General features: G+C 53.2%; 1 protein-coding gene across 1 annotated transcript; it reads left to right on the top strand.

The window, feature by feature from the left end:
* The first annotated feature begins 3,286 nt into the window (after positions 1–3,286).
* On the top strand, positions 3,287–5,993 carry LOC130158196 (transcription cofactor HES-6-like). Its single transcript, XM_056358748.1, has 4 exons — positions 3,287–3,827; positions 4,273–4,368; positions 4,527–4,605; positions 5,044–5,993. Exons 1-4 carry the CDS (start codon positions 3,633–3,635, stop codon positions 5,487–5,489), a joined length of 816 nt encoding a protein of 271 aa, XP_056214723.1. The 5' UTR covers positions 3,287–3,632; the 3' UTR covers positions 5,490–5,993.
* Positions 5,994–23,782: the final 17,789 nt, after the last annotated feature.

The following is a 23,782-nucleotide window of genomic DNA, read 5'->3' as shown; positions in this document are numbered from 1 at the left end:
TAGGCAGTCGCGTGTCCCGAGTCAAAGAGGAGCCCTGGCTGCCAACCCCCAAAGAAAGTTTTCTTCGGAGCAAGACATCTGCGTCGGAGGGAACCTGCCAACATCTGCCACACTTTTCCCCTTTTCAAGAGCCTTTCTTTCCCTCTTAGAGCGCAGGAACAGATGTTAAAAGTTGTTTTCTTTCTCCAGGGTGTGAAAGGTAGACAAATAGCAAAAAAGAAAACTCCAAGCAGCGCAGCGCTCGCCCCTTTCTCTTCTTTTTTTTTTGGAAAGCCCAGGAAAAAGGGAGGCTTTGTTTCCGAAGGAGAATCCCCTTTTCAGTGAAACCTGGCAGTGGGCAATGCAAAAGGAAAGCGGGAATTTGCAGAAAGCTCCCTTTAATGCTCATTTGCATTGGCCTGTCGGGTCCCTACAATCCCCAGCACAGATGTCAGCCTTCCCCCAAAGCCAGGGCAGCTCTCCCGCCTGCACCCCCCACGCCCCCACCCCCCGCCTCCAAAATAAAGGCCTTTGCCATGACTGAGAGGTGTAAAATAACTGTTTACAGCCAAAGCTGCTCTTCTTTTTCACTGTGGTGCTGTCTTACAAATGAACCTTGAAATGAGCTCACCCGGAGCAGATGTCAGTGGGCACGCCAAGGGCCCCGTCCTGCCAAGGCTGGGGGCTCAGCTGCCCTGTGCGGGCTGGGCACGGACTGTCACTGAGCACCAGGGGCCACCACACTGTTCTTAGCCCCCATCACAGCCGGCTGTCCCCAGCACCCACCAGCTCGCTACCAGCACCCCTCTGCCTGCTTGCTTCACAGAAGCCGCTTTGCTGGGGAAGCCTGTGTGTGACCCTCGGGCAGAGCATCCCCCTCGCCCCTCACGGGGTGAGAAAAGCAGGAGCAAGGGTAAGGCAGAAGCAGCAAGTCTGGGCCAAGGAGGAAATGGAGGGTGAAGGAGAAGGTGCCACCACCACAGAGACCAGAGAGACCTTTTCTGGTGGTGCTGGTGACTGGCCAGCCCCTAGGCCACTAACAGAGAATCATAGAATAGAATTGTTTAGGTTGGAAATGCCCTTTAAGATCATCAAGTCCAACCATTTACCCCAGCACTGCCAAGTTTACCACTAAACCCTGTCCCTAAGTGCCACATCTACACATCTTTTAAATACCTCCAGGGACGACGAATCCACCACCTCCCTGGGAGGCCTGTTCTGATGCTTGACAACCCCTTCAGGGAACATTTTTCCCTAACATCCAATCTAAACCTCCCCTGGTGCAACCTGAGGCTTTCCTCTTGTCCTGTCCCTTCTCATCCGGGAGCAGAGCCCAACCCCCGCTGCCTGTAGCCCCTGTCAGGCAGCTGTAGGGAGCCATACGGGCCCCCCTGAGCCTCCTTAGCAGGAGCCTCAGCTGTGCCTGGCCAGGGATGCCGACAGGCACAGGACATGTTCTACAGAGCTTTTAGGTAACTCTGCGTTTGCTGACACCTCCGCCAACTCAGCTGGACTGGGAGCCAAAGTGGTCTCAGGCTTCCCCCTGCTGCCCTGGCTGCCTTGGGAAGGTGCCTGTTCCTTGCACAAGGTGCTGGTAGAAGGGTGTTTGGAATGCGGCACAGGGGGCTTCTCTCCCCCACCCTTCGCCTGAGCCAAACCCACCTGGAAGCTCTGTGCCCAGGTGACAGGGAGGCGCTTCCAGCCTCGAGCACCCTAGCAAAGTGCCCAGAGCCAGGGCTGCGCCCACCCCATGCCCCCCTACCCCCGCGCAGGGCAAAGCCCTACCCCAGCCCACCCACCCCCTTTTCCACACCAAGCTGCTGGAGTCATGCAGCGAAACAGATGCCCCAGCTACGCCTTTTATAAATACCAGCAACACTCCACCTCCCCAGGCAGGCTGGAAAAAGCTTGAGAAACCAACAGAGCCTGCACTCGTGAGCAGCCAGGGCTGGCTGCCGTGAGGGGCTCCTGCACAGGACTTGCTTTCACCATCTGTGTGGGGGACACACCTGAGATAAGGAGCCCGTCCCTGCTCCCTGTACCTGGCACAAAGGAGAAGTTATTCACCTTCCCCTCCCAAGCCCTCCTCTCCCAGCACAGCAGCCACACCAGCCCTGCTTGGGCCCTTGCCAAGTAGGGCACTTATAAAACCAGGTAACTGCACCCCAGCTCCGCATCTGACTGACAAACAACCTCTGCCTGAGAGATACCACGTCTGGGGACATGTTTTCACCACGAGCCCCAGCAGCAGGGCGTACAGCCATGCTGCAAGTGTGTTTGCATTTACACACAGGCAAAAACACACCCACGTGGCGTTGAAGCAAGAGACGTGATGTCCTCGCTGTTTTGCTGGGGTACACCCCCACCCCCGGCCAGAGGTAGGGAGAGGGCTCTGCAGCCACGGCACTGCACTGGCTGCTGGGGAATCCCACCGATGGGGCATCCCACCGACGGGTCAACCCCACTGACAGGGCATCCCACCAACAGGGCATCCCACTGATGGGTCAATCCCACCGATGGGGCATCCCACCGACGGGGCATCCCACCGACGGGTTGGGCTGGCTTGCAGCCCTTCGGCACCGCTGTGGCCGCTTCCTCTCCATTTCAATTAGGTGACACATTCGACACCAACCCAAAGGGCTTCACCTGCGGGACTCGACAGGACGCTGCCAAATCCTGCTCATTAGCAAAGCAACGGTCAGAAAGCAAAAGCAGGGTCACGAAAAACTCCTTCATACTCCCCCCCCGCCCCCGCCCCACCCTCCCCCAAACCAGGCAGGAGGGATAAAAGTGCATAAAAGTGCAGGCTCATCCTGTGCCAAGTCTGCTCCAAAGGCCCATCTGCTTCTGCACTAGCATTTCAGAGGAGCGAACAGAACACCCTTCCCCCCAAAGCCACCCCGCCTCCCTGCAGCATGGGGAGGGGGGGAAATTAAAGTAGTCAAAATCCCACAGAACTGACTCTCCTCCAGATTCATTTGCATCTACAGCAGCCTGCAAGTTTAATATTAAATTCCACGCAGCAGCCACAAACTGAAAAAATTTTGTATTTCCTATATCCGTCCGTGTACAACAGAGAACTCAAGTTCCCAAGAGATAAATAAAGCTCCCATGGTTTCCCTAGAGGATTTCTGTGATGGAAACAACCTTCCTACTGGTGTCTGCTGTCAACAGTTTTTAATCGATCATTACCTTGTAATAATAATTCCTGGGAGCAGGAACTCCTAGCTCGAGCACTCTATTATGAAATGAAGAGGCTGCTTCAAAGATGTGAAATGACGAGGGCTGAGGTTAGCAGGTAGAAATAGGCATCGCTTCCAGGAGATAGAAGGGGAAAAGATGGGCAGAAGGCATTTTCCCAGGTGTAACTCAACCGCTCCTCGGCTATTGTTTGCCTCCCTGGGAATCTGTGCAAATTGAGCGAGGAGCCATGCAAGCTGCTCAGAGCGCGCCCATTTTCCTTCCCTTCTTTCCTAACAAAAGATCCCTCCAAAGCCCGGCGTCGGAGGCTGGACATCTGTCGCCATTTGGGGGGGCCGGCGTGGTCATTGAAAAGAAGCAGTGACCTGTCAGCTTTGATTGATGGCCACAAACCTCCGGGCTCGACCCCTCGTGTGGGAAAAGAAGTCCCGCCAAGGCAAGTCCCCTTTCACATGCTAATTCTGGGTTATAAATACAGCAGAGGAGCCGCACGGCAGCAAAGAGCCCATCGGGAAAGGGAGAGACCCACCGCCCAAGTGCCTCCTTCCCATCCCGTCCTCCCGGCGTGGCCAGGCTGGATTAGAATGACCGCCACCACCACCGCCGGTGGCACCCACAAGCTCGCCAGCACCAAGGAGGAGAGGAAGGTAGGTCCCCTCCACGCCACTGCAGCAGCATCCGCAGGGATGCCAGCACCGGGCATGATGAGTGCCGCGGCTACAGGCACTGCTTCTAGGAAAGAGAAAGGGGACAATTTTTGTTTTCTTTTTATTATAAAGGTGCTTTCTCTGAATTTAACCCATGTGGGTGGTTTTGCTGCTTCCTTTCTCAGCTTTAGAAAATCTTCTCTCTGTTTTGTTATGGGTAAACTCTGCTTAAAACGAATGGAAGTGGGAGAAGTGGGAGCTGCTCCCGGCTGAGGGACAGGCCATGACCAGAGCTGGGGGTGGTGCAGTCTCCATCCAGACCTTGTCCCGGCCCAGCATCGCCTCACCCCACGCTGGCGACACGGCTCTGCCCTCGCTGAACTGCAGCAGGGAGGAAGAAAAAAATATCAACTGCAAGTTTCCCCCCTTTTCTTTTCCCTGCCAGTTAAGGAAACCCCTCATTGAGCGGAAGCGAAGGGAAAGGATTAATAACTGCTTGGACCAGCTGAAGGAGACGGTGGTGGGTGCTTTTCACCTGGATGTAAGTGCTCATTTTTTTGCTGCTTTTTGTCCCTTTGTTGGTGGAGGATTGGGCTGGTTGGTTTGGGGGTTTTTTGAGGGGGGTGTCTTTTCTTTTGAGCAACTAGACATGGTACAAACCCTTTGTCGCCTCTAACTGCCACGTTCTTTCCTCCTCAGCAGTCTAAACTGGAAAAAGCAGACATCCTGGAGATGACAGTGAAGCACCTGCAGAACATCCAGAGCAGCAAGCTGATGGGTGAGTGCCCGCTGCGCCCACCCTGCCAGGGGTGCCAGCAGCGCTCATCCCCTGCCCACTCCGCAAAAAGCATCTTTCAAACCTGCTGGGGCCCGGGCTGCGGCTCCGTTTGGCTTTCTCCACTAGATGGGGAGATGGAGCTGGGCACAGGTTAACCCACGGGAGGTTATTTTTCCTTCCAGAGCTGCTTTTTGGTCTAGTTTTGCCCTTGGCGGTGGGCAGCAGGGCGTGGGGGCTGCCTGCCTGGGTGGCTCACACCCTGCCTCACCTTCCCCCTGTGCCCTGCGAATGATTCACCTCGTAGTAAAGCCCGGTGGGCTTCAACGAGCCTCCAGGGAGCTTGTGGGCGAAGGGAAACCTGATCAATGCTTTTAAGCAGGACCCACCACGCAGCTTGTACCCGCTCACCAGCTCCCCTTTGTCTCCTCCCCAACGCAGCTGACTCCAAAGTGGGCCTGGAAGCGCAGCAGAGGTACAGCACCGGGTACATCCAGTGCATGCACGAGGTGCACAACCTCCTCCTCACCTGCGAGTGGGTGGACAAGACCCTCGGGGCACGGCTGCTAAACCACCTGCTGAAATCCTTGCCCAGGTCTGGCGAAGACACCTGCAAAGCAACACTCAGGTCCTCCAGCCCTTCTCAGCAGCCTGTCTTGACACCAAAAAGCCCCCTAAGCCCTAAAGGGAGCACTCGGGGCACAACCCCATCACAGGAGCGCTTCTACCCTGCCGAGAACAAGCAGGCTTCGAAAAACTCCTTCCAGCTGCCATCGCTGTCAGGTTTCAGCCAGGTTGATGCTGCACCGCCCAGACAGGTCCTGCAGCCAAATTTTTCCCATAACAACCCTAGAATGGGGTCATTAGATATGTGGAGACCGTGGTAAAGTGTGTTTTAAAATGCTTATCCTAACCTTAGACACTCGCACGTATGTATCTTATAGATATGTTTCTTTAAAACACTTGTGGAGCAAGTCTGTTCCTGTAGGTGTACTAAAGACCAGGGTACTTCAAGCCGAAGTAAACCTATGTGTAGCCTGCATTGTAGAAGGCTGCTATTATTTTTTATTTATTTAATACATCTAAATTATTGTATAGAATCCTCTCGTGCTCTTTAGTGTATATTAATTATACAGCTTTCTTGTCTTACATACTTAACATAATTAACTTCCTATTAATAAAAATACAAGACAACAAGCAACCACCCCCCCTGGCACCAAGCTTACCTCTCGGCTCTCACACACGCCACGGAGATCACTTTGTTGGATAAAGGGGTAAAGGCCCGATCTCTTCTACTTTTTATTTTGATTATTATCCTTGTGCAGCTGTATGAGATTCCGGTTCTGATTCCTGTAAATATGCTGCAGAGATGAGGAAAAAAAAAAAGCAAATGGGAGAGACTTGGACTTCTTTTAGGCTGTTTAGAAATGCTCTCTGGATTGTTCCCTCTGGGATGTGCTGTTCCCAGCCACCGGGATGCCCTGACATTACTGTTGAACTAGGGAGCTATATGTGTGTATAAATATATATATATATATATGTTACATATAGTTATATTTAGGGGTTATGGTTTTGTTTCTGTAACTAAAAGTTCTAAATAAACTTTTGAAATATAATGATTGATATTTCTCCTAGCCTTGTCCTATCTGCTCTGAATAAACAGATCTGCTGTTTATCTGGGGATCTGCTTTTGTTTTCTGCTTTCACCAATGGGTTTTCCTGGATCCAATTGAGAGAGATGGTTTGGGTTTTGCCCCTAATGCTTTGTAGAAGCAGTAGCACACACACACACGCAGACAGAATCACCTGGATCACAGCAGCGCTTAAAATGTTACGAAAGAAATCAGGAGTTGGGTCTATCAGCCTGGATCAACGCTTCAGCTTTTACTTGTAAGGGAATCACAGGGATAATCTAAAGGGCAGGAGGTAAAATCCCCTTTAAATTGAACCAAGGAGACCGGGACAAATCTGCTTAGCTTGTTGGCAACATTTGGTCCCTGTTTTCATCTCAAAGGCAGTTAAAAGTTCCTCACAGTTAAAATAAAAGAGCAAGGAGCCTTAAACAAACACTGTGCATACTAATTAATGGACCTGCAGTTCAGAGGGGCTCATTATGCAGCGAGATCTATTTGATGCCGAAGGAGTGAAAAGCATCACCTCTGGGTTTAGCATATTTTTCTGTAAAGCTCTCCCTTTTATCCAGCCCTCTTGAAAAGCCATTAGGAGTGGTGGCGTAAGGGTGGTAGGAGAAACAACTGGCCTACACATGGCTGCGCAGAGGAAAGGCAGGTTTCTTCAGCCGTGGGGTCTGAAGGCAGGTAAAAGCACAGATCTGTACAGATTTTACCGCAGTATCACTTTCCACCCTCTGCTTGAAAACAAGGAACGAGGACTTCCACCTTTCCTGATGGGAACCTGCGGAGTGACCATCAATGCAGCAAATGCACCCAAATCACCCTACCGCAACCATGCAGCAAACAGCAAAGCGCACAGAATACTCAGGGCAGAGAAAACAATCAGGCGAAGCAAACCACAGAATTTAGGCAGAGGAAAGATGTTAAAGACCTCCCCGGTTTATTACCAAGCATGTTGCTGAGCTTAGGTAAAGCCCCCATCGAACCAGAGCCCCATGGCTGCACCCGCCGGGGACCCGTTGCTGCCCGGTGCGGGGGTCCGCAGACCCGTGGGGCAGGCAAGGGGGCGAGCTCCCTCCCCAAGGGTGGCCTGAAGCTTTCTTTTACTTCTAGGTGGTGTCAGTAATGCATCTCATGGCGCTTGTGGCTGCTTTATTGCTATGCTAGGAGAGGCTGTGATTAAAATATTTTACTATGGTTCCACAGCATCAGCTCAAAAACATACTTTCCCCCTGAAAGCTGTAAATCCCCAGTGACTCATGATCAGCTAGGGTTACCATGCTGAAAAGAGATCAGTGGGAAACACATATTTCTTACCATCTCTGCTTGTTTACTTTGTGCATTTGAAAATGCTTTGTGGTTAGCGAGTTTTATTATTTCCTGTTTCTAATCAGTAGGTTTTTTTCGGTTGTGGGTGTGGAGGGAAGGGTCACATGGCAGCTGGTGAGAGAGTTTTTAAAATAGAAAATCAAGACTGCAATACTTCGCCAACAATCTCCAGGAACAGTTTTAGTACAAGATGCTCATTTTTCAGTGCCTCCATTTCAAACCAATGGTGACCTTTCATATGATCTCCCCGTCACATTTCCAACTAATGCTGCAGGAACCCATTGTGAGTTACTAGTTTTCAGTAAAGAAGACATTTCTCCAGAAAGGCAGAAGATTGCTCATAGCACTTCATACACACAAGTTTCAGCTATTACTTGTGTTTGACAAAGGAACTCTGTATTTACTTCAAACCCACCTGGTTTTACCAAACCCAGGAATGTACAAGAGCGATAATATGATGCTTTTCAACATAGGCACCTCTCCACCTTTTTCTCCAAACCCCAAAACGCATTGCCAGCTACTACCATCTTCTCCCCAGGAAAAAGGAGGCATAGAGCAGCTCCCCCCAGCCAGCTGGCTGCTGTGGAGTACATAGCACTGCCCTCATAAATTGGTGTTTGAAGCTGCACCGTCACACACGCTCGGGACACAGCAGCAGGATCCGTACAGATGCTATTTTCACCTCTGCAGCAGGCGCCAGCAGCTGTGCCTCTTGGGTGCCACAGCACAGCCCAGGGCTCAGTCCCCCAGCACCCAGAAGAGGCACCTTCAAGGCTGCACCACTGCTCCCACCTGGGCCTGTGTGCCCAAGGCGCCGGGGGTCTGGAGGCACAGATGGCTGGGATGCTGCACACTCAGGTCTTCACCTCATATGCAGACTGGAAACGGCCAAGACGAGCGCCCAGACCAGATTCCTCGGCATGGGCATGGCCAGACAGACCTGTTTGCTAGAAGCGGTTGCAAGATGCATCGCATCTCACCCAGCGCACGCCGGGCTGGGACAGCCTGGTGCCAGTCTGGCCTTTGTCCCCTGCCAAAGTGCTCTTCCAGATGTGTACTGGTGCGCAGAGCATTAAAAAGCAGAGGCCAGTTGCTATGTACACGGGGATGTGGGGAAGGCTGGACCTGAGGCTCAGGACCCCCATATGCCTTTAACACAAAGCAATTACAGATGTATATAATAACGTAAGCCCAGGTGGACGAAATACCCACGTGTGTAGCATCTCCCTTTATATTAAATGCACTCCTAGACCAGCTCTCATGGAAACCAACAGGAAAACTTATTTCTCAGCAAACAGGACTAAATCCTTTCCCATTCGGAAAGCACAGAGGCTCATGAGTATGCAAGAAAACTTGTGGCCCTGCCATGCTGTCCTCTCCCAGACACACACATACCTTGGGGCCTCTGAGCATCCCTGGCTTTTCCCTTACTCCTCCTCCCACCCCAGGGCATTGGAGCAACCTCTTTCTGCCCATATGGTCCCACAGTCACCCGCAGTAACCAGCTCAAAATGCTTTTGGGATTTAGGAGTGATGTTGAGCCCCTGCAGATCGCTACCCAAGAGGGCTGAACACGCTGCTTAAAAAGGGAACGCGAGCCAAATTTTCAGCTGACTGCTTTGTTGAGGGCTCACTGTGGCAAAGAGGAGACTCTGGGTTGCTGGCGTCACCTCTCCAGGAGCTGTGGAGGGGCTCCTGATCATCTGCACCCACAAGCAAGCCACCTTGCAAAACCCCCTCCAAAAGCAATTCTGGGGCAAAACATTTTCAAACTGATTTGCACCACACTGCTGTGGCTGCCAGTGCTTGTACCTCGCTGGCCAAGTACTTCTCTTGGGAGGGAAATGAAAACAAACCCATCGACAGCACACCACCAAAGACTTCACTTTCCCTTTATATATGCCATTATCTCAGCTCCCAGTGTATACATTCCTGTCTTAACAGGGACACGCTCATATTTCATCTCATGAGAAGTAACGTTGTGTTGAGAACCTAACCCAAAGTCTGTCACATTTTTCAGAGCTTTCACATACTCATGAATAACGCAGCAGAAGCTGAAGCCAGCTCTGGATCCATTCCGCGCTGCTGAGATGTTTCATTTATAACTCACAGCCCTGGGGAGGATGTGGCTCGCTGCCCAAGGCATCACCACAGACCCACCAGAGCCTGGGAACTTGCTCTGCTTCTGAGACTCTCCTACGGTCCCTGCATTAGGTGTTACAAATCCTACTGCACGTTTGGAGTTAAAAAGCACATTGGAGCGTTTTCACCAGTTTCCTGCGGCTGGAACCACCAAGCAAAGGGACTTCTTCAGTTGATCCCACATCTGCTGCTACAGAGAGAGCTGGTCCTCTAGAAATGACTCAAAGGGGCTCTTCTTTGGGGCTGGAGAACCGTCCCTTTGGTTCTGTCAAACAGTAAATGCTTTTCAGGAGGGTTGGGAATGGTGCCTCCTTTCCAGGGTCTCCTTCCCAAGGAGGCCAGGGGAAACGGCAGGGCAGAAGCTTTGTGGCTGTGGGCAAGCCGCTCGGCAGGGAACAGCTTGGCTGGGGTAAGAGAAAGGATGGAGAAACCACTGCCAAGCTACCCCTTCCTTCACTAGGAGCTTCCTAAAATCCTCTCCCCTCTCCGTCTGCCCCTGCCCAGCACCCCGTCAGCACACCCGCGCAGCAGCACTCTGCTGCAGAATGACTTTCACTCACACTGGCGTGAGGATGCGACCTGGTTTTAAACCCGCAGCCCTGAAACTCCCTCTGCGCAGCAGGCCTAGATAGCTCCGCAGCAAATTTCTTGGCGGAGAGGAGAAACCCCATGGCCGGTCTTGCTACCCCATCAGAAATGCTGTCCTGTGCTGTAAGGAGCCAGTTTACTGCCTTTCACAGCCACTTGATGAAGCGCTCACCTCCTTACTTTTATCCTCTATTGATACGGACGTTTCTGGCAGCTCTGGTGTACTGCTGGCACACTCTGTGTATTTAAAGCACAGGACTTAGTCAGCTGTGTGAAATAAGGCTTTACATAAAACACACAGGCATTTCCACAGTCCTAGTGTGGCGTTCGCCTCGCATTCCCACACAGGCTGCGCTCACCCTCGCAGCCCAGCACCCTTACAGGATTGCCCAGGGACCCGGCTAGCCCCTCAGGAGCCATCTGCCACAGCCCCAGCACTGCTGACCCCTGGGACATTACACCACAGTTCTCCCACCTCTAGCTGAGATGCTGGTACTTTTCAAAGCCCCCAGCGCTCACCAGGAGATGCATCCCATAGGGAGGTGGAGGTCAGACCGTTGTGGGCCATGAGCATCATTGCTGGTGGCTGCTGAAGGGAGCCAACCCTGCAGGAAGCACCTTCCTGCACCCTTCACTCCAGGCTGCTACACTAAAAATATTTCTCAGTGGAGAAACTGTAAAGCCAGAAGCGAGCCCTACACAGACACAGGACTGCAAGGTGAGGAGAAACCCCAGAGCGGCTCTGGAAGGCCTCTCCTTTTTGTCCCAGCTAGCCAGTGGATGGAGTATGGATCATGCCAGGGAGCAGGTAACCTTCTGCAGCACAAGCCATGTGCAAAACTGAGCCTAGCAAATTGCTTACTTTCCCCCAGCAACCTCCCCCCGCAGTCACACCATCTCTCACAGCTCAGGGTGTTTCTTTCTACTCCCTATGACTGAGAAGGGAGAAAGAAATAAGCATTTCCACAGAATTCAGAAGAGCAGATGTTAGGCAGGATGGTGAAGTGAGGCAGGAGAGCCACGGCTGAACTCCTTGGGATGGAGGAGCTCTCACAGCAAGGACAGAGCACCCCTGTGCAGGAGTTGGGACTTCCTGGGTCCCTCTGGAGCTGTGGGAAGAACCGCTCAGGAGCAACCACGTAACCTCAAACCTCTCTGTCCCCTGCCCTACCCTAGTTAGCCTACATGAGTATTAAAGTACAAAGGCAAGCACTTTAAGGTATGCACCTTCCCACTGGAGAGGCTGTGAGAACAAGCAATCCGCCTGGGATAGCAATCACACCACTTCATGCACTCCTGAAAAGTGCTGAGATATTATTTTGATAGGTGTGATAGGAGAACCGTCCAGACCATTGAACACAACGAAAGCAATACCTGGACAGACAGGTTCTCCAAACCAGATGCGTTGTCAAAATCCTCTGGGGAAAAGGAGACCGATGCCTCCTGGCGATTCCCATAGTTCGGCATTGCACTCAGGAACACACACCTATTAGAAGATCTCTGTGGCAGCCCAAAGCTTTGTCCTCTCTCATCCATAAGAACCCAGGAGCTGAGAGCACTTTCCAACACAGACCCAAGACCCCAGAGGAACGCCCTGAGCCTTGGTACAGCTTGTCTCAGCCATGGCTTTGGACTTGGTATCAGCTGCCCCATGGTTTTTCTGAGCAGCCGCAGCCGCAGCAGCTAAGCACAGCCCCACCAGACAGCTGAGCTTGTTCTAAGCCCAGCTCTCACCTCCAGCTGCTTCGCACCTGAATTTTTCCAGTCTCCTACTTGGGGGTGATGATTGTATTCATCTCTGAGATCTCTAGATGAAAAGCCCTAGCAAGATGCCAGGGATTGTACAGATTAAAGAGATGAGGCAGAACTTGAAAAGCACCTCTCCAGCCACCATATGAATCACTTCTCTACCCTCTTCCCAACTCTATCACTTGCCTTTTCCCAGTCCCTCCATCCAAACATACACTTGCTACTGCTGGAGCCTTCCCCGCCGCTTGGGCAGTGCCTGGCGCAGCCTTCCCGCAGCGCCCAGCCTTGTCCGATCCGCACATCCCGCCAGACCTGTGCCCTCCGACCATCCTGCCCTGTGCGGGCAACAGTACGGCCAGCCCAGGTCTTGCTACCTGACCCAGCCTGCCCGGCTGACGCGGTGCACAGCGCCAGCCCTGCCCGAGCTCACCCCGCTGGACGAAGGGCATGTGTCCTGCCAGGTCTGGCATTGCCTGTCCTCCCACAGCTGACCTAAAGGCAACATGCAAGCACAAAGCTGCGCTTGGGAAGGTTAATTTGTGGCTGGGAGATGCCTTGTTTTAGTGGAGTGACCCTCTGTTTCTTTCAGAAGGGATTTTTTACAGCCCTGGCCCTTTCCACCAGGCTGGGAGGCAATGCCCATACCAGAGCAGCAGGCTCTGCCCAGCATCTCTGCCCCTTCCAGCTGGCGGCGGTGCCTGGTCGCTCCAGGCGCTAGTGATGGATTGGGGCACCGGGTGATACTGGCGATACCGGCAGCTCAGCGAGGAGTGCGGAAGCCTTGGCGTTAAAGCTGAGAAGAGCCCTTGTCCGTTCCAGCTGTTCCTCTGACAGCTGCAGGGAACCCAGCACTGCTCCGAGCACCCACCGGCTGAGTACGCTGCCAAACCCGGGTCAGAGCCCAAGGGCGGCGAGCGCAGAGGTGGTCCCGGGGGTGGTCCCTGGCACCGTGCAGCTCTCGCTCAGGTTGCTCAGCCCAGCTCCAGCACCGCCAGCATGCAGCACACCAGCCAGCGGTACTGCCGGCAGCGAGGTGGGCTGGCGCACCTCCCCTGCCACCAAAACATTCCAACACACAAGCCCTTCGCCTCCGCTACCCCGATCTTCTCCCGGGGAGATGCTTTTACAACAGGAGAGGGTGGCAGAAACCTTCCCAAGGAATCCCAGGATGGCCGCAGTTACTTTCTAGACCACAGCAATCCCAGGGAAACCCCAGCATCAGTCTTGATGGAGGTCTCAGCAAACAGACATGGAAGAAGAAAACCATTCTGGCCATTCCCAGAAACATCCAATGTATAAAAAAGAAGCCTATGTTCTTCCTGATGGCCCACGCTGACCCTGCTGCAAAGGGGGAATACTCAGCCCTCGCCCTGGCAGAGCGGAGCCTGCAAACACTTGAGTGCAGGCCGTGCTGCAGGTGTACACGTGGGACACAAGCATGGTGACCTGTGGTTCCCAGAGAGCTAAACTTCAACACCCACTTGAGACCACTACTCACCGAGGGCTGAAGGTCACATAAACTCAAGGGCGGTGTCTGCGTCAGCAAATAACTGTGTGATAATGGAGATCAGTTGGCTAAAGGAGCTGGGTTTGAGGCTCCTACATCTACCACGTACGCTGCTCAAGGACGTTACTTCCAGCTGGATTTAGGCACTTGGACCAAAACCCTGGACACGCATGTGGCTCACAGCTGCCCAGAGGACCAGCTGCTGCTCTCAACCACCACGGCTTCCTCCGCAGTTGGAGAACATCTGGTGCAAGCTCAGAGCAGAACTTCTGATTGAGTTTCCACCAAAATGAACTCAGTTTGTGTGCACAAAAACGGCGCCGCCAACCGATATGGAGCACAGAGAGTGGGGACAACTCGGAAATGTGCTTCAAAGCCACATGGCTGCTCCAAAATGAAACGCCAGTACAGTTGGAGCCTATGATCTCTCAGCTCCCACTGGTTTTGGAGGGAAATATGGCTACCCCAGATGGAGCCTAAAGTGTTTCCACAAACTTTTGGTTTCACAGCTTTAATCCTAGCCCCTCGGGGGGGATTTTTACACACCTTTCCCCTTTCATCCAGCTGTCTGTGTCTATATCCAGCTCCTGGCAGGCAGATCAGAGCTGCCTCGCCCAGCATGCAGACATCTCTCCTTCCCTCAGCGCAGGGCAGGCGCTGCTCCAGCTGCACGTAGAAAGCCAGCCTGCAGTACCCTAGGGATGGGGAAGCAAGTCTGAGCGGGAAGGGATCTGCCTGCCAGGGCACACCTCTCCACCCCAAGGGCCGCCGGGCCAACAGTCTTGCGATGCTTTTGGGTAGCACCTACCTGTCCTTTGCTGGACAGGGTCCCATGGCGAGCAGGGGGTCCTGCTCCACACCGTGCACCTCCACCGCTGCTCGTGTGGTTGGGGTGGATCCTGAGAGAGGATGGGCAGATTGAGGCAGGAGTCAGAAAAGTGCCCACAGCAGAGGAGCAAAGCAGGCAGCATGGTCTCCCTTGAACGGACCGACTGCTGCCAGCTTGGGAGGACAGAATTCTCTGTTTATTGGGGATTTTGCCTGAAATGGGAAATACTGGTTTTAGTGGCTTTCATCAGTCAAAGAGGAAATGCAGAGAGAAAAATGAACAACCAGGAGAGCAGGTACACAAGCTGAATGGTTTAGAACAAGAGCAGGTTCACTCCGGCACTTGCGTGTCTCTGCCATCCTCAGCCAGAGGTCCCAAGTCCTTCCACAGCTGGGACATGAACCACAGCGAGGTGGACAACAACTGCTTCCTCAAACACAAGATGTCCTTGTCCCAGCTGAGCTTTCACATCTTCCACAATACTCTTTCCAGCCTTGTCACCTCTTCTCAGCAAAGGGCTGAGGAGCAGCAGATTCCAGCTGCCTCAGAGGCACAAAGCACCTGTGGCCGAATCGGGCCCCCAGCTGCCCGCACTGCCGCGTGGTGCAGGTGCCCTCATGGTGGTTAGCCCTGCCGGGGCTCGGCGCTCACCGCTCCTGCGGTGCCGCCACCTCCAAAAACCCCTTCAAATATATGTGGAAAGCCCTTCTCAATAAATATGTGAAGGCAACACACGCTCATCTTAAGGGACATGGCAGTAACTCAGCAACTAACACGGTTTCTTTGGCCCACCATATATATCCATACGTGTGCGTCTCTCTGCGTGCATGTGTATACATATAGAGAGAGAGGTGTACGTGCATGCATGTTTGTACATACCCACATAAGAAATATCTGTCAAACTACTTGGGAAACAGAAAGATCAGGAGGTGGCAAAACGCAAAGAGAGTAAAGCCAGTACACAAAATAATTGCTTCTCCACGATCCTATGTTTTTCCACAATAAAGCCAACCATACCGCAGGCAGAAGAACCAGCCCGAAGCAGTGGTGAAACCTGCAGTGTGGAGCAGAGGGAAAAAACCAGAAAGAAAAATAAATGGAGCATAAGGTGAGCAGCAAATTGCCCCATACCTGCTGCCATCAGTCCTACCACGGTGGTTTTTTGGTGTGCCCTGACTCCCCAGGAACACTGAAGGAGCCAGGATGAGCTCCTGGGGCGCCCCTTGTGCAGCATGCAGGCAGCTAGCCTGGCACGGGTGGGAAGCCGGGGCACGTTTCATTCTGGGCTTCCGAAGGTTTCCTGCGCTCACAGGCAGGATGAAATGGCTTTGAGGTTCTGCAGCTTGTTTGCTGTGGAGAAGGGGCCGTGTCTTTTTTTGCAGGAACACTTCACAGGTGTAAGAGCAGGAGGACCACCATTCTCAGGAAAAAGGATAGAAATGCTAGTTATGTCCGTGCTCCCTGCCTTCTCCAGCACCCTCAAAACCATCAGCTCCTCTTTAGCATCCCCCTCTCCCCAGCTCAAAAAAAGTCGTTTCCAAAGGTTGGTTTGCCCTGCCCATTCCTAGTGACAGAGCACGGAGCGTATACATTAAAGGAAGGAGACACTGCATTCCTCCGGGGGAGATAAGGAGGCGGAGGGGAGGAATGTTTTCCCCTGCAAGTCTGTGCATGACCCGGACCCAAGCAGCATGCGAGTGGCGGCTCCCCAGCAGATGACTCTCCAAGTGCTTGAATGCAAGTCAAGGTGGCAAAAACTGTCAGCCAAACGACTTGCCTGCATGCAGACAGCCTGTGCAGACCCCCATGGGGGACACAGCCAGAGGCCACGGCACAGCACTGTCCAAGGGCTCCCTGCGTGCCTGAGGACCTGGGGTTTACTGAGAGCTCAGGTTTTGGGTGCTGGAATATCTGGCTCTGGGGCACTCTCAAGAGAAACCCTCAACCTCAAGGTAGGACGGGGTATGGGCATGTGAGCATGGACCCACAGGGGCGCATACAATGGGTTCCCTGATGAATACTCTGCTCCAAATGATGGAAGCCCACCACACATTCCTGCTTCCAGATACAAGCATGGATCGGCCATGCCTTACCCACGAAGCACTGAATACTGCCTTAGGAAGAAGCACCCTCGCTCTCCCCATCACTGAGCCAGCAGCGACTGAGCGGGGAGGTACAGTGTATTGGCTGCCAATCAATTGATACGCGTCCAGCTCCTCTCACCTGCACTGAACCAGTCTTGCTGGTGCAGCTATACTGGCAAAACTCCCCACCACAGCAAAATCCACCAGTGGAATCAACACATCAGACAAGCAAAATCAGCTTCGTTTACCCAGCGCTTTTATGCTGGTATAACTGGTAGGGATTTTGCAGTGAAGCAGCATAATTAAAATCAAACAAACAAACAAACCTTTGCCACCAACGTCCCGACTGACCAGACCTGACAGCATGGGGCTGCTTGGTCCAGGTACAAAGGACTATTTCAATGGCCAGTGAAAAACTCTCATCTCTGGGGTGAAATAGAGATGCAGAAGGTGATTTGGCTGCTGTAAGCAATCAAAAATACCGTAAGCAGCTGGAAATGGGGGAAGACAGAGAAGCAGAGGAGGGCTCTTAGCATGAGGCTTTGCTCACCGTTACCCTGGGACTGATGTATTTGGCCTCCGGCCTGGAGACCGTGCAAATTTGGGGATGTACACGTGCAGGAGTGTTTGGTGTCCAACAGTCAGGTTAGAGACAGGAATCTCCCCTGTTTGCACCGTTGCTTGAAATACCTGTTACGATACGAGTGTGTAAGAATGGCTTTAGATGAAAGCGGGAGCCCACCTAACACAGCATCCCATCTCTGATGGCCCAGGGAAAGAGCAGATGAGGCGAGCACAGAGCTGTTATTCCACAGCACACCACCACCACCCCCCTTACCATTTTTATACAGTTTCCATTTGCAGATTGCCTATTTATAATCCCTGTATGTTGAAATCAGAATTAAGCAGGGCCAAAAAAAAAAAAATGAAGATTATGGAGACTTAAATTTCAGATAGATAGCTAGCGCTGGTGTTCCTATTTTAAGTCCAGTCAGATTTAGGGCTGCCAATCAAAGGGTCACATTTGCCTTCAAAGACTGCTGCACTATGAGGCATTTCCTGATGCTAAGCACCCCGGCTTAGCTGCCCATTGCCACGAGGGCAGAGGGCTGCGAGACCCATCACTCCGAATACCCAGCAGCTCAGCGCCCTTGTCTGGGGGATATAACAAAAGTATTTGCCCCGATCTTATTTTCCAAGTGATGGTGCAGCCTCCAAGTGAAAAAGCCGTTCTGCAGCAAAGCCTGCCCCTGGGGTGCATTGGTGCATTGCCATGTCGGGGGGATGCGGCCACGGCAGCAGCATCTCTCCATCAGTCCATCAGGCGGCCCGTCGGTGAGGACCCCTGATGGGCTGAGGACTTGGATTTTGTTTCCATGGCCTTCACTCTCTCCAGGGAAAGTTTCCTGATCAGCCAACACAGCTACGAGGGGGAGCTGGGGGAGCCCAGGCAGGAGGTCCCTGCATGGGTGCCCCCAGGAAGGGGGGAGCTGGGGCAGAGATCTCCCCTGTGCTTCTCCTCTCCTCCTGTTGCCTTGCCAAAGCTTTTACAATTACTTTTATGAGTTTCCCTAAGGGAATAAAAAGATTAAGGCATGAGTAAGAAAACCAGAGGCATGTGGAGTCTGGCCGCAGCGCGGGGGCCGGCTCAGGCTCCCACCTGCACTCGGGGGGCTGCTTTGATGCCTGCAGCACGCGGGAACTCCCAGTTTGACTCCTGGGGACCATTTTCTCCAGCAATTTCGCCACACCTTGTGCTCCTGCCACGTTATCCTCCTTTGCAGGTTTGCCCCCAAAGAGGAACGTATCTCACCTCGTCTGCTCAGGGGCTGAAGGCTTTTCTCAGCTCACACCAGCACTGGCTGTTCGCAGGGGGAAAGGTTGTTTTCAGAGTTGAGTTTTGGCACCCTACCTGTTCCCCAGTCCAGGGGAATTTGGGATTCTGATCTGGTCCAAAGTCTGCACAACCAACCCCTTTACCAGATCCATGATTCCCCAGCTGCCCACAACAACTCAGCCCACAGGGAGCACTCACTGGCTTTCCAGGTGGTTTCTTCATTTGTGTTACAGGAGCACAGATTTGCCAAAAAGGAGGTGAAGTGTCTTCTGGAGGAGATGCAGCACAGGCAGGCCAGGGGAGCAGAAACTCCACGCTGCTCTCTTTGAAAGACCTCCTTTCACATGTAATTGTGGTATGGCTGACTGCAAAACCTGCTTTGGGAGGCCAACAATAATACATGTACATCACACTTGTGAGAAAAACAAGCATGGGAATGACTGCCACCGAGAAAGACTTCCCCGTACAGGCTGTGCTCCACTAAGGACCACATCCCAACTCCAAAGCACAAGAGTCAGAAATTCCAGCAGCAACCAGAGCCTGCCGCGGTGCCGACCATGGGCAGCCCCTTCCAAACCAAGGTAACCCAGTCTGTGCTGCATCCTTTGCAGACGTTCAAGTCTGCAAAGCCCTACGGTGCAGCTCCCCGTGCCCCCCACAGGGAAACCTCAGCGTGGGCAGGGTTTGCAACCTCTCGCCTCTGGTATCTGAAACCAGAGCGCAGCCAGGGGCTCATCCACCGCGGTAACTGGTGGGGAGCATCCCGATGGGGAGAGCATTTCAGCGTGGTATGACGATCTATATTTACGGGAATACAATATCCACAAGAATACACTGGGGACTGGCCCAGCTGGCGGAAATGTGGCAGCTCCTGCGATTACACCCGACATACGAGAGACGGGATGCCAGCTCACACCTGCCTTGTGTTTGTACAACACCGCAGTACGACAGCTGCTGCATGCCCTCTGCATCACAGACCGCTTGGAAGGTAAATAAACCGAGCATAGGATTACCCAAAATTTCTTGGCAGCTAGGGCAAACACTCCATGCGATTGCTGGGCTCTGAAAAGAAAGAGCACAGGGATTTTTACCAGGTTTTCAAGGAAGGAGCCACCAAAAAGCGATGCCCACAGGTATTTTCTTCTCTCAAAGCTGCATCCCTTCCTTCTCCCCTTCAAGTCAGCGTGTTATTTGCAAAAGCCTAGTGAAACCCTGACATCACAGTGGAACAAGCTCTAGGAAACAAGCCCACAGGTGACAGCTGAGCTGCGACTGCTGATTGCAAGAGCAACTGATGCCTGTAGAAGCGGAGCAAAGCCAGATTCCAGCCCAGGGGAGCTGCTCTGAGGCGCTGTGGGCATGTGTGGCCCTGGCTGTACCTCCGTACCGAGCGGGAGCTGGCTGCCTGCAGGTGCCACCCAGTTTATGATCTGGAGAAAGAAGAAACACAGTCATTCAAGAACGGAGCAACCCTTCGGTGTCCTGGGGGAGAACATGCAGTCCCACAGCACCACGCAGGATGGCTGGGCCCTGCCCTCAGCTCTCTACTGCTTTCCTCTGCGATGCTGCTGGAGTAATCCATTTTCCCTCCGCTCACCTCCTGCACGTGCAGCCCCCTCCCCACCTCCCTGGCACTGCCCCTCACCCCGGCTCCTGGCGCTGCACGTGAGGCAGGGAGGACTTTGTCCCGTTCCCCTTGAAAGTGCAAGCGAGAGGTTATCTCGCACAACCCCAAACAAAAGCTCACAAACTTTCCCCTGGGTGTTTTTAATTGCTGTTTGAATGATCGGTTTCTCCCCCATCCTCCTTTGCACACTGCATCAAGCGTGAAAGGCAATCGTGCCATGCTCCCGACCCTTTCCTGGCTTCAGACCATCCCGGGACCAGCTTTTATGCAGCACAGTTTTACTTAAGGAAAATGAAGAGCAAAAATGGCCCAGGTTTGCTTTGAGCAGGCTGGATTCTGCTAAATTACAGCACACAGCACTTAACCCACATGAAGTCCTGCTAAATTTGGTGAAGCTAGGCTCGGTGAAAAGCCAGATAAAAGAAGATCCAGAGGCAAAGCTGCCAAAATACATCCCCCTGGGAGGCATGACAGATGCTGCCGAGATTTCCACTGGACACCAGCTAATTTAAAGCCAGAGCTGATGCGTGAAGATTTCAAGAGGATCAGGTGATTCTGGTGCATACCTTTAGTGCAGTTTCAGGAGACAGATTTCACCAAGAAAAAATACGATGAACTGAAAGAGAAAAACTCAGCAAAGCGGCTCCACGAAGGGTGAAACTGTTGAGCACCCCAGGACCTGTGCCGTGCTGACAGTGTGGGGTTCCCTGCTGTCTGAGCAGGGCTGAGCTCCCTCTGCAGCGTCTCCTGCAGCAGGGATGCAAGCAGGTTCTCTTTATTTCCCACCTGACGGCCCCCCACTCCAGCCCGGGAGAGCAGGGGCTGTGCAGCACCCAAACCCACCCGCTTGCCCCACGGCCCACGCGGACACACGGCGGAGCCCCGATGTGAGCGTGGCAAAGCTCCAAACGCTCCCACTTCAAAGCCGAGCCAAGCAACCCGCTCGTCTGTTGGCTTTTATTACGCTGCTATTGCTTGCGTGGGGAATTCCAGGTGGGGAACATAATGACAGAGAGGGTAGGATCACCTCGCTCGTGACAAAGCTCAGGTACAATGTGTAGCCCATAAAGAAGCAACCTCTGGAGTTTCATCCTGAAATTGCTGCTCTGAGGCACGAGGGTTTGCACAGCGTGGATGCACAGCACAACAACCGGCAGCATTTGTCACCTTTGGGGAGAAGGGGGATTTTTAGCCCACTGCTGGAGATGGTAAGAACATACCAACCAAGCTGATCCCTGTCAACACCTGGTTCCTCTGCTGGAATCCTGGAGCAGGGTGTTGGGGGCAAGTAGGGTGAATTGTGGAGCTCTGTCTTCCAGATGGAGCTCAGCAACCCAGACTTTCCAAATCCTTCCCCCGCTTCCACTTCGCCCCACAGGCTGGAAGAAGGAACAAGGGAAGGGGATATACATGAAGGAATACCATGGGCTGCGTCTCAGGAAGGGAAAGTACAGCGGCAATGCACTCCGGTGGGAAGGGCTGGGGCGTTACTACGCCTGCCAGCTGCCTGCTGCGTGACTATGGGGGAAGTCACGTCACCTCTCCACCTCACTTTCCCAGTCTATGGAAGTATTTAGATGACAACATTCACAAACAGAAATCCTCTACATAAAATAGGCCTACTCAAGCCCAGGTAACTTCTGTTTGCTGTATTCAGAAACGAGCTGTTTTCTCTGGCCACAGCTCTCACACACATCTAAAGCCCAAAGGTGTATACTGGCCTGTCAATCCTTGTAATGTCACACCGCTCTGGTTTTACACAGAGAACAGCATCCAAATACTATGCCGAGCCAAAAATTCCCCCACATATACCAACAAGCAGGTGATAAGTGAGCAACCCTACAGCCCGAGTACCTGGGGCTGCTGGCACGCCTCTGTCAGACAGTGACCCCAGGGGAACATCCCCCGAGGATTTGCAACAGCAGAGGCAGCGCCTGGCATAACAAACCAGCCACCGGCTGACAGCATCACTCAGATTTGGCACTGTGGTGGAGATAGCAGTAGAGATACTAGCAGCCAGGTGTACACATCTGGAGCAATGTACACAAGGAAGACACTCAGATCCTTCCCTGCCTCAGACAGGCTGGGCACTGCTTGGATCTCTTAGGGTACCGATCCACCAAGACCGACTACTGGCACTGACATACCCTCCCAAAAGCTGCAAACGTGCCCCTGCTTTGCTGGAGAGACAGGCTGGGGAGAGGAGCAGGGAGCGTGGGGAGTGCCCAAAGGCAGCCAGAAGTGAGTGTGTGCTTAATCAGCTTAGCCAAAACAGATCAATTGGCACCAAAATGGGAGGGTCCCCTCAGAGGGCCGTGCAGCAGACAGAAACCCACTGGAAGGAATGGAATGTGCAAATGAGGAGCTCTCCCCAAGATATGATCTGAATCAACCTGAAGCAGCCCCAGCCAGATGCACCATCTGCTCAGAGCATTCCACAAGGGCATCCTGGTCGACGGTGTCAAAACCAGCAGACAGATCAAGGAGCGTTAATACAGAACATACCCCTGAGCCAGCTGGCAGGGAGACATCACAGAAGACCTTCAAAAGGGCTGTCTCAGGACCATGCCTCCTGCTTGAGCCAGACTGGAATTTATCAACAGCATCGTATACACAGAGGTGTGACTGCCGCTGTAATGCAATGGCTCTGTTGGAAGAGGGGAAGGAATGGCAGGATGGACGTCAGACAGCAGCTGACAAACCATCCAACAAAAGAGACGGCTGCCGCGAGACAGAAGACGAGACATCCAATTTTAGTGCTCTAACAAAGCAATCCAGCAGTAAGGAAGCCCTGATGGAGGATACGGTTTCACAAGTATCATCGGTACGCTTGCAAGCAAAGGGTCACGCAATCCGATTGTAAGGGCAGCAGTGAATTCACATCACACTTCTAAACTTCACCTACGCGGTGTGATCTCCAGACAGTTCCCAGAAGGTGCAGGATGCGGCTGCTGCTCATGAGCAGCCCACGATCTGGGGATGTAGCCCACGATCTGGGGATGTAGCCCACGATCTGGGGATGTAGCCCGACCTTACGATCTGGAAGGGGCAGGTTACCTCTGCTTTGCTTTTCCTCTTGCCATCTCCTGCAACAAGAGAGGTGATTTTCAAGAGCTCACGGGCAGACAGTGCAGCTTCTCCTGGGCCTGCGCCACCCAAAGCAAGCCAGAGAGCTGGCCAGAGGCACAGAGGCCAGCCAGCCGCCAGCCAGCATTGCCCACCCCCCGAGCCCCCCTCCCTGCACGCTGCAGCAAGCACAGGCACAGGCTATCCGTCCTTTTGCCAACGGCATGCACAGCCCCCAAGCCTCTAGAGGATGTAACCCGGAGGAGGTGACTCTCGCCCTCACCCCAAGGATGGGGGCAACGTGCGTGGTTCCCTTCCAGACACCCTCGCTTCCCTCGGCTCTCCTGGGTCCATCCCCCTCCGGTGCCCAAGGCCCTGCAGGCAGGGGAGCCACACACCATTACTCCTCACAATTCCACCGTTACTCCTCACAATCCCACCGCGCAGCCAGGGGATGCAGACCCCGGGGGTTTCTCTCCACACCTCAGCTCCTCCATGCGTATCCTACACCGATGCAGCTGAGGCAAAGGGGGGAGCAGAGGGAGCCGTGTTCCAAACCCAGCTTTCTGCCGTAAGGACTCCAAAAGGGGACAGGCATTAAGAGGGGGGAAGATGACAGTTACCCCTCTTTTCTTTACAGGATGGTTCTATCAGCAACAACACGGGTAACATCTGAAACAGGCAGCTCAGGATACTGGCTGGACATGTTGCTTGTATCTTAGGAGTAAGAAGACTCAGTGCAAGAAAAACAAACAAGCAAACAAGCAAACAAACAAACAAACGCTGGA

The sequence above is a fragment of the Falco biarmicus genome, chromosome 13 (assembly GCF_023638135.1).
Source record: "Falco biarmicus isolate bFalBia1 chromosome 13, bFalBia1.pri, whole genome shotgun sequence".
Classification (NCBI taxonomy): domain Eukaryota; kingdom Metazoa; phylum Chordata; class Aves; order Falconiformes; family Falconidae; genus Falco; species Falco biarmicus.
The sequence above is the reverse complement of the archived record's forward strand: the minus strand, read 5'-3'. Positions and strand labels throughout refer to the sequence as shown.